This window comes from Oncorhynchus gorbuscha, linkage group LG09 (genome assembly GCF_021184085.1).
Source record: "Oncorhynchus gorbuscha isolate QuinsamMale2020 ecotype Even-year linkage group LG09, OgorEven_v1.0, whole genome shotgun sequence".
NCBI lineage: Eukaryota > Metazoa > Chordata > Actinopteri > Salmoniformes > Salmonidae > Oncorhynchus > Oncorhynchus gorbuscha.
The window spans coordinates 48466060-48477793 of NC_060181.1; the positions used below are offsets into that span (position 1 = coordinate 48466060).

Below are 11734 nucleotides of genomic sequence, written 5' to 3' on the forward strand. Positions count from 1 at the left end.
CTTTTAATGAACTTTTCATCTTGATTTGAATACAAAAATGGATAAAGTAAAAAATAAATATGAGGCTTTCTTTCATAAAACAATGTGTCAAGATGTCACAGATTTTTCTCACTCAAAAATGTAAATCAGTATGTTTCAAGATTTGAAGTAATATTGGAAACTGGAGGCAGTGGAAGTTAATTAAAACAGAACGAACATAGAAGAAGTTCCACCAATTTATTTGCCCAAATTAAAAATGGTGTCTCAACAATTTCAGAGAGAACCTTGTGTCAAAAATGTATTTCTTAATCCTTTCCTGAACATTCAAATGTTGAGCATTATCAAAGGTGATCATCAGCCACACTTTTGCCTCCCCTTACTATATTGACTATCGTCCCTATGAACAGCCGTGAAGGTAAAGCCGATCAGACAGACAGGCAGGCAGGCAGACAGACATACAGACAGACAGAGAGAGACTGACAGAGAAAGGTGATATACATGGCATCTCATGGAGGTGAATGATTTCATCCCCATCCACCCCTTCCAACCACCACCACCTTCCTCTATCCCTTTTATTTTTAGCCCTTTGCATTCACACTGTAGTTACTTTTACACATAACTCTGCAATATTGCTTGAATAGATGCAGCCAGAGTGCAATGCCTCAGAGACTCACGGCAGTGCCGGATAATTAGCCCATGTGTTTGTCTCCCCCTCCCACATTCCCACAACAAGCCTTTGCTATTTTTCCATCCAGCTTTTTATAAACATACAGCACACTGATGCATTGACGACAGAAGCCTGGGGGGTTAGGTACATGGTGCAGTGATGGTTGCTGTCCTACCATAGGCGAGAATGTGTACTAATCAAAAATGCTAATGGAGGAAGGTTGTCATTGTATTGTATTGTATTTTTTGGAAAGAAACAGAGGCTTTCTGATTCATATATGGCTTAAAATGTTGCCAGTGGGCCACGGGCCTTAACTTACGAGGCCAAATGTTAAATGGTTTAATAGTGAGATTACAGAATATCAATAAATGTGAATGAAGTGTTTGTGATAGTAACCAGCTATGGGCACAGTATGTCACGAGAACTCTGTAAATCTCTTGAAAGCCGCTAACAAGCATACCGTTTCTACCCCGACGTTTCTCTGTCTTGGGTCTGACATTGTGTCAAGCAGCAACACAAGCTGTCGCCGCTTAGTCTTTTGGTGTACTTTTCCCTATTAAATTGAATTATTTAGGTCCACTGCAAGAGAGAGGAAAGGGCTGCTTAAAGCACAGTAATACCGGGTAATAAAATGTCATGCTCCTGAGCTGCGCTTAACAGATGCTTTTACCAGCCCTGCATCGGAGGCAGTGCTGCTCGTTTGGGCATACCACTAAGATATGAGTGTTCCTTGAAAATGGACAAAGCTCGTTAGGTTGCAGGTGTCTGGAGATAGCATTGGAGACGAATGACTCTGCCTTTTTCAATTAACACTCCTTCTGTACAGGAAGTGTCATTCGTAAAGCGCTTTACATCATAAGTGCAATATTATGTTCAAACAAGCATGTCAGTTGAGATGTCTTAAGCACATGTGACGTGCAATCATGCAGGCAGGCAGTGTTGAATATCGCAGTTCCTCATACAATTTGCCTTTGTCAATTATTAAATATGTAGATGGTTGTATTGGCCTGGTTTTACTTCCCTATTTTATTTCATGAGACAGAGAAACACTGGCATAAGGAGTCTCTTCAACTGTTACTGTTCGATTCTGCAGCTTGTTCCAACAGATCATGCAAATCATTTAAGCAACAATTATAGACTTGACGTTGTAGGACAAACAATATTCATGTCTGTTGTTAAATCTTCAATTGTGAGTGGTGATATGCTCGAGTAATTTAAATTGTCCAGAAAATAGGGACATTGGAAGAGTATTGGATAAGTATGTTAGCAGTTGATGTTATTCATCAATAACACAGACCCCAAAGCAAATCAGGGGGAGAAAAATAGGTTTATTCAAAAATAATAGTTGTTATGCTGGGAAGTAGATGGTCGATGTTCATTCTTCCCTGTCCTCAATGATTCTCCACAGAACAAAGCGAAAGGATGTAATTTTATAACCAACAACCCTAGCCTGTGGTTGACCAATTAGAGTTTCTTGCAGTAAAATTGGGCCAATGGCCAAATAACAAGTATCCTGTTTCAGGCTCAATGTATAAACAATTCAGACCAATGAGATCTTGCCACATGTAGCTATGAGTCCAGGACTGAAACCCCTACACAGATTCTAACCAGATGTTGAACTGAAAACCAACTATTTCAATTGATCGTTAATTCTGTATTGACCTCTAGTCCTCTGCGTTGTGTATTATCTTAAAGTATTCTTACAAGTAGTCCCATGTGTGTTGGAAGATTTCAGATTGTATTTTCTGATGTTTTTCCAGATTTTGTCAAACAATTAATCTATCATTATTATTAAGTTAGTAGTCTCTTTAGACAGACAGGTTGCCTCCCATAATGTACCAATGCTCCAGCTTAAATATCTGTAGAATTCGAAAATGGGATGTGGTGACATCACCTCCGTATCCACAAAACATTCTTTTGGTTACGCTTTCGAAATGTCCAAGAGAATCTGACATCCTTCCCAGGCCTAGTACTCTTGCTCCTAGGTCTTTGTTTCAGAAACTATGGAGTTAGCTTATTGTGGGGCAACCTCACACAAGCTAGCAACCAGTGTGTGATTTTGCGGACTATAAGGATAGAGCTAAACACCATATTTCCAAGTTGAGTCAGCATGGCCAGTACGCTATTGCTAATCCTTGTCTCCTTTGTATTTTTTTTAGATGGAAGACTGTTCTTGAAAACCACAGTGATGTACTGATAAGAAGATGATGCGGAGAGCTGAAGGGGAAAACAATCCCATGAAGATACTCAAGAGCCCTTATCCAGGCAGATTTAGTAGCAGAAACAAGTCTCGCTGCGTTTACTGTAGCAGTTCAATGGAAGTGTGTTTGGCCAAACGCCGAAGAAGGGTTGTGTCTGACTGTAGAATTAGAACACTTTTTCTTACAGATATCAACATAATATAGTAGCTAAAGCAGGTTTTGATGCATTGAGGTGGGTTGTTTTCTAAGTATAAACACATTTTTAGCACATTAAATAATTACCAAGGGGTACACTGTTGGTAATATCTCAGATAAATTCTCAGCACTGAAGATTTTTTATACTGTATTTCAACCAGCGAGAAAGCTTTGAACATGGTCAGACTCAGAGGTTTTGTTTTGTATTTCAAGTTTAATTCCAAAATATAAAGCTTGGAAAGAACCTGTGAAAAAAATTATAATTTATCCGTATGTTGATCAAAGGAGGCGACTGAGATTTGATTTGAATGTTTTCTAAATAGAAGAAAATACAATCAAGTTTCCTTTTTACTATTGTTGTATACACCAGAACTGATGATAATGATAGGATAACTCACTCTATCAATATGGTATATGTATAAAGTTAAGAGGTGGTATTGGGTATGCAGTAGATCTATTAGGAAGACAATACTGACATTTATATGAATTTATAGTTTGTTTTTGTTTCATTTCTGAGCCATCATTCTTTAAAATACCTGCCATTTTGTTGAGAAAGCATGCAGGCTTGTAAATGTTTGTCCTGGAATTATGATATTTAAATCCTATATTGTGCTGAACAAATACGTAGGGTTGATTCACTTTAGCCCAACTGATTTCGAAAATGTACACCTCAAACATTTTGCTTTCCAATAACAACTTTTGCTGTCAATAGTAACCCTTTGCAACAGGTAATACTGTTTTGTTATTTGAACACTTTTTTAAAGATAGTTTCCCAGACACCTTTGTTCCTAATGTGTGGCTATTAACATGTTACATGGACTGTTGGTAATCACATATTATCACTTGGTAACGAATCTCCTCTTTCAAGACAATTTATTCAGAAGTCACATACAGATAGATATAGGATCTTAATTTGACCAGATTCTCACAGCAGGACAATAATCCTGCAGATAAAGGAAATTTGAATTATTATGTGGATTATAATGAATTGACATTTTTGTATGGGGTTGATCCATTTTTTGTTTGTGCAAATCAAGTCCAACATTTTAAAGTTTTAAACTATTTCATGCCGTGCAGGACATGTCCTGCAACAACAGGGTGATCAAATTAAGATCCTACATGTGTACAGACAATGGACCAGCTAGAATGACTATCGGAAACAATTAACCGACCCTCTCCGTTGTAGAATATTGGTATGAAAACTCAAGCAAAGTTCCCTCACAAAATCAGTGATGTACAGTATTTTAATGCAATCATGATGCAGCAAAAAGAAGACATTTTACTTTATTGAGAAATGTGCTTTATTTGTATTCAAGCTGAAGGTTGAATAGTTTTGCACATCAGGTGAGTCAACTCTTATGCAGTATGTAAAAGTTAATTCCAGAGACATGAGCTGATTTCTGTCATGTACTGTAACAGGAACAGGCTATGTGTTTGAAAAAATGTTGGTAAAAGTGTTGGGAAAAGAGTCTGTGTGTCTGTCCCATATTCACACTTTATTTTACTTTGAAAGTTTGTTGCGATGTTTATTGTTGACCTGTCGCTAATAACTTACATATAGCTACGCATAGCACACTTCATTGTACTTCAACTTTAAATAAACTTCAAATGTTGATGATAACCAATGTGAGTTCATTTAATGAATTTTGTTGCCCAAAGACTGGGCCTGATTCAATTTAACTGCACAGTAGATACCACACCATTTTACTTTTCATTTGTACAAAACCAAAATACAGGCAGAACCTGCACCAAGGCAGAAGAAGTAGATTTGTTGATAGCGTACCAATATTTCTCTGCGTGGACTATTAATATTGTAGTGACCTTAACCCAACACCTAACGGACCTCTTGGCATAATGGTTAAGGTGTTGTATTGGCAGTCGCTGAACCCGGGTTTAAGATCCAGTCGGGGCTACCGTCCACCTAAATTTTCTACATTGGTGTCACAAGTGAAATGAGGTGGCAGGTGGCGAATCGCATCTCTGCATGTCTGGCAGACATATCAGTGTGAATGACGGATCACCACCTCAAGCTGAACCTCGGCAAGACGGAGCTGCTCTTCCTCCCGGGGAAGGACTGCCCGTTCCATGATCTCGCCATCACGGTTGACAACTCCATTGTGTCCTCCTCCCAGAGCGCTAAGAACCTTGGCGTGATCCTGGACAACACCCTGTCGTTCTCAACCAACATCAAGGCGGTGGCCCGTTCCTGTAGGTTCATGCTCTACAACATCCGCAGAGTACGACCCTGCCTCACACAGGAAGCGGCGCAGGTCCTAATCCAGGCACTTGTCATCTCCCGTCTGGATTACTGCAACTCGCTGTTGGCTGGGCTCCCTGCCTGTGCCATTAAACCCCTTCAACTCATTCAGAACGCCGCAGCCCGTCTGGTGTTCAACCTTCCCAAGTTCTCTCACGTCACCCCGCTCCTCCGTTCTCTCCACTGGCTTCCAGTTGAAGCTCGCATCCGCTACAAGACCATGGTGCTTGCCTACGAAGCTGTGAGGGGAACGGCACCTCAGTACCTCCAGGCTCTGATCAGGCCCTACACCCAAACAAGGGCACTGCGTTCATCCACCTCTGGCCTGCTCGCCTCCCTACCACTGAGGAAGTACAGCTCCTGCTCAGCCCAGTCAAAACTGTTCGCTGCTCTGGCCCCCCAACGGTGGAACAAACTCCCTCACGACGCCAGGACAGCGGAGTCAATCACCACCTTCCGGAGACACCTGAAACCCCACCTCTTTAAGGAATACCTAGGATAGGATAAGTATTCCCTCTCACCCCCCCCTTTAAGATTTAGATGCACTATTGTAAAGTGACTGTTCCACTGGATGTAATAATAATATAATAATATATGCCATTTAGCAGACGCTTTTATCCAAAGCGACTTACAGTCATGTGTGCATACATTCTACGTATGGGTGGTCCCGGGGATCGAACCCACTACCCTGGCGTTACAAGCGCCATGCTCTACCAACTGAGCTACAGAAGGACCATAAGGTGAATGCACCCATTTGTAAGTCGCTCTGGATAAGAGCGTCTGCTAAATGACTTAAATGTAAAATGTAAAAATGGCGCCCGTGAGGCCATTGAAGAGGCGTGTACCCATGAGGGACATGGTATAGAGAAGTTTGGGGACACTCTCTCCCAAAAAGAAGGTCGTAATGTAGGAACCTTAACCCAACACCTAGCAACTTCACACAGGTCTGGAACTCTTGGCGCAACGGTTAAGGTGTCAGCTTGACAATCACTGGACCCGGGTTCGAGTAGCTACAAAATTATGTACCTTTCAAAAGGTGCAGAATTATGGGAAATTTCTCTACTTGAAAGCATACAATTTAATATACAACGAATCCCTAATCAAAACCAAAATAGAAAATAAGCAAAGTGTGCCAGATTCTTTTATCGGTATCATCACAATCCAATCCCATGTATTCAATTAAAAGACTAGTCTGCTCATAGGTTTGTATAGCCTTTTCATCGGCAAGCAGTAACATAATTCCCAATAGAAATAAGGAAAGGTAAATACAGTGGAGGAACGCAAATGATATGAACACATAGGCCAAAACCCACACCAAAGCAAAACTCTGCAATGGAAGGTTACAATGTTGGAGATGATGACTTAGGAGTAACCCAAATTTCGTTAGAAGTAGAAGTAACACAATTCTATTCTCTGCATCTCTGCATGTCCACAATGTTGGAAAAAAATCATTTACATGTGCCTGTCCCGGATGCGGATTGAATAGAGCCCTAGAACATTCCCTATATTTTACATGATTGACTACTGATAACCCATTTACAATTTTGTGCAATAGTATTTACTGATTGACAGAAATATTTGCAACTTGTCTTCTGATGAAAACAACATGTTGATGTTCTGTGAACAAAACACTTTACAGTACATTTTGTATTTATTGATGACAATTATATTTAAAGTTTTGTAAAAGTGGGTCTAAGATATACACTCCAGGTACAAAGACAAGAAACTGTCAAGGAAAGAGACTTCAACTATAAGGCGCTTGCTTTTTTGAGCTCACCTAGCTTTTCCATTGAGCAACTAAAGCAAGCACATATTTTTGTTTGGAACACAGCCTGCGTCCCCAATACTGGTTTTGTTTATGCAATCCAAAAATGTTCCATTATTAATCACAATCTGGGTCAGGTGGGCATCATTTGAAAGCTTATTTTATTGCCAGCATGGCTAGCTAAGTTGTAAAATAAGATACTACAGTGTTAGGCTTTCAAAAGGCACTTCAGACAAACAGATTGTTATTTTGGTCCGCATAGAATGGAGTCATTCAGTGCATTCAAGTGCGTGTGGAGCAGCATATATGAGAAAATATGAGAAATATATATGAGAAACGAAGGCTCATTCTCTTCAGCACAACTCAGGCTACAACGCATGTTATCCTTGTAACTGTGGATCGAACACAGCGATAAACATTAATATTGTAAATAACATGAGATTTCAAATATGGAAATATGAAATGCAAATTTGGACACGGATGTGTGGTTTGCTTGTTTCAAATCACATGTATTTATATAGCCCTTCTTACATCAGCTGATATATCAAAAGTGCTGTACATACACCCAGCCTAAACCCCAAACAGCAAGCAATTCAGGTGTAGAAGCACAGTGGCTAGGAAAAACTCCCTAGAAAGGCCAAAACCTAGGGAGAAACCTAGAGAGGAACCAGGCTATGAGGGGTGGCCAGTCCTCTTCTGGCTGAGCCGGGTGGAGATTATAACAGAACATGGCCAAGATGTTCAAATGTTCATAAATGACCAGCATGGTCAAATAATAATAATCACAGTAGTTGTCGAGGGTGCAACAAGTCAGCACCTCAGGAGTAAATGTCAGTTGGCTTTTCATAGCCGATCATTGAGAGTATCTCTCTAGAGAGTTGAAAACTGCAGGTCTGGGACAGGTAGCACATCCGGTGAACAGGTCAGGGTTTCATAGCTGGAGGCAGAACAGTTGAAACTGGAGCAGCAGCACGGCCAGGTGGACTGGGGACAGCAAGGAGCCATCATGCCAGGTAGTCCTGAGGCATGGTCCTAGGGCTCTGGTCCTCCGAAAGAGAGAAAGAAAGAGAGAATTAGAGGGCATACTTAAATCTCATCTTTCAGAACACATTGACTTCTCTCCATTTACAGCCTTTTCCTCACTCAGACAACATCAAAAGTGCAAAAGTGGAAAAGTAGCCAAATTAGAGGGAAGGGTGGGGTCTTCTTGATGCGCTGTGCTGAAGTTTATAATGGCTGTCAGTCAAAACCCATACAGCCCTGTGAAGTGGAAAACCGGAGCTCTGATGTCATGTATAGCATGTTAATGTACAGCAACTGAGTTCCAATTTAGGCACTTGTGTGTTTTATAATCATAGTGTTACCCTATAATAGAATATAATATAATAGAATATGTGTAAATGAGGATCAGACCAGCCTCCTTTAAAATGTAAATCAATTATTTAATGTGTTAAAGTGCATTACACTAATTAAAAATTTCAGCAGTAAAATGAACAACCGCCTTTGTACTTCCCTTTCAGCAAATTATACATGGAATCATGAAGCTGAACATAATACCCACCATATTCCTTACAACTGGGATGCATACAGCTTAATGTTACAGTGGGGTTGTAAAATGTGTTACTCTTTATTATATAACTAAGTTAGACATTTTAAGATGATATGATGGTTCTCAAGTTAATTTTGTTCAGTCACATTTACATTATAACCTGCCATCATTGCATTTTCTTCCTAAAAGCCACCAAAACACTTTCCACATCCGGCATTAGAGTACATAGAGCCCTTAGAGTAGGTCTTTACAAAAATAGAAAGAAACAATATTAACTTTAACTGTGTAGTTCCACTGGCAGAACGATATGATTCTACATTGATATACCTGTATAATTAAACCTCTTCAATGGTATATCAGTAGGTTTCATCATTTCGTTCTTCAGGGAATCTATTATACTCAGCTTCATGATCGAATATTGAACAGTCATTGTCGCTGTCTCTAATATTCTTCATTGTCTTCAGAATCATATTCATTAATTTTTACATAATCTTCTTTGTCTACAGAGGTCTTCACTGGTAAGATCCTCAGTGGGTGGAGTTTACACCCATTAAGAAAAAAGGAAAGACTCTCTCAGTGGACTTGTGTATGAACGTGTGTCGATGTATATCATAATCAACGTCATACAATGACAGCATACTTCTGTCCCAGTGTAGCTGATTAAACTCCAAGATTTACACTGGTGTTGAGATCCGACGACATTTTATAAACAACTACTGATTTCAGCACCCAAAGAATAACCCGCAATTGTAATTTGCTGCTATTCTTCGGGTATGCCCATAATTGTAATTGCAGGCTATTCTTTGGGTGCTGAAATCAGTCGTTTTTGATAAAAAAATAACATTTTATGTGACGTCTGCGCTCAAGTCCGCCCACACCAGTCGCCGCTCAACTCCATCATAAATTGTGGAATTGAGTTTAGTTGGCTAGTCCCAGCCCAGCTGCGCTCTGATCCTTTGGGGTTTCTGTCACACTGTAAGCTGAGTGGCTGACTCTACTGTGGAATGTGTATCGTATTCACCAATGAATCGTAATTGCCAGTACCCACTCTCTACTTCTCCCGTCCTCTGGACAGACTCTGTCACCACACCCAATGACCATTGAGTATTGTCCCCAACCTCAATGTCCCGGCTGTGTGTCCTGGTCAAAGCCCTCAGAGCCCAGGACCATTTTAAAAGGTTTCAAACCTTTCTGACAGTGTTTTATCAATCTCATCATTACTGTCTTCGTCACTGTCTCACACTGGTCAGACCCTCAGACAGGATGAGATGGTGTTGGGAAGTGTTGGGTCTGGAATCAAGGGCGTGTAGGTCCCAATCTCATTCATCTTCTCCCAGACTCTAAACTGCAGGTTGCCCATGTGTTTGGCCACACACTGGGCGAAAGGGTCCATATCACGGGATATCTTTACGTGACATGTTTTTGATCATCTAGAGAATGCAGACCATTTCCTAAAACATATTTGGAGTTTTGTGAATATGCAACATATCCTGACAAATTCTGATTCCAGATGTGTTTTTTAGACATGATATGGGATTACTCCGAATATCACACATGGACATTTCCTATGGCTGGACATGGACTCATTTGATATATTGAGATATGACATACTATTTTTTGACAAATACTGACTGCATACGTAGCATATCTGTGTTTTCTCAGTACATTCAAGATATTAAACTATATTGAGTCCAGATATGCATCTCTTGGCTGAGGTCCATATACGGATCCTGACAAGTATGATTACTGAGTTTTCAGCATGTGCTCAATAATTTGACAAATATTTCATGCACACATCATTTTTGAATTCCCTCGGGATATCATACATGGTATGGCCAGATATGGGCTCATTAAATATTCTGAGATCGGCCTATGTGGACATTTTATTTTCTTTATATGTTGACAAATACTGACAGTAGGCCTATATCAAATCCAAATTTAATTTAATTTGTTAGCAGATGTTAATGCGAGAGTAGCGAAATGTTTGTGCTTCTAGTTCCAACCATGCAGTAATATCTAACAAGTAATCTAACAATGTCATAACAACTACCTTATACACACAAGTGTATAGGATTGAATAAGAATATGTACATACAAATATATGAATGAGTAGCATATTTTCTCAGCACATACAATGCATATTTTTTTGGCTGAGGCCCATATCAGGATCTTGATATGCATTTTCATATGGTAAATAAATAACATTTCTGATGCTTATTTGACTTTTGAGGACATGCTCAATAATTTGACAAATATTAAATCCATATAATTCTTTCAGGCAATATAATTTTTTTGTATTCCCTTTGGATGAAGGCGCGTGCAAAATGTAAAAAACACTGTAACTGTTAGATTAGCAACACAAATGACATATTTTCACTTTTTGAGTTCCAACTGTCATTTTTTGCGACAAATTAGTGTGTGAAGTGAGAAGCTGTTCAGAAAATAACTCAAGTAATTTAACACCAAAGTGAGTAGGTCATTTGAGAGATGTTGATTTTTATTACCATAGTGCCTTGTGTGCATATTTTTGAATATTTTAATTGTGTACAGGCTTCCTTCTTTTCACTCTGTTAATTATGTCAGTACTGTGGAGTAACTACAATGTTGTTGATCCATCCTCAGTTATCTCACATCACAGCCATTAAACACTAACTGTTTAAAATCACCATTGGCCTCATGGTGAAATCCCTGAGCGGTTTCCTTCCTCTCCAGAAACTGAGTTAGGAAGGGCACATATCTTTGTAGTGAGCGGGTGTCACACCCTGAACTGTTTCACCTGTCTTGTGCTTGTCTCCTCCCCACTCCAGGTGTTGCTCATTTTTCCCATTATCCCCTTTGCATTTACCTGTATTTATGTTTGTCTGTTGCCAGTTCGTCTTGTCTCGTCAAGCCAACCAGCGTGTTTATTCCCATACTTCTGTTCTCTTTAGTCCCTTCTGTTCTCTTTAGTCCCTTCTAGTTTTGAGTATTCTGCCTGCCCTGACCCTGAGCCTGCCTGCCGTTCTGTACCTTTCTGACACTGCCCTGGATTACTGACCTCTGCCTGCTCTTGACCTGTCTTTTTCCTACCCCCTGTTTTGTATATAAAAATATGTGATTTGAACTGTCTGCCTCTGGGTTT

The 11734-nt window shown here is 39.9% G+C and overlaps 1 protein-coding gene across 4 annotated transcripts in view; it reads left to right on the top strand.

The window, feature by feature from the left end:
• Positions 1–4650, top strand: part of LOC124043724 (dachshund homolog 1-like) — a 284092-nt gene extending 279442 nt beyond the window's left edge. For all 4 annotated transcript variants that reach the window (XM_046362622.1, XM_046362623.1, XM_046362624.1 and 1 more), the window contains one exon: positions 2806–4650. In XM_046362622.1, the coding sequence (XP_046218578.1) occupies positions 2806–2843 (38 nt within the window). In that variant the 3' untranslated portion in view covers positions 2844–4650. The remainder of the gene's footprint in view (positions 1–2805) is intronic.
• Positions 4651–11734: the final 7084 nt, after the last annotated feature.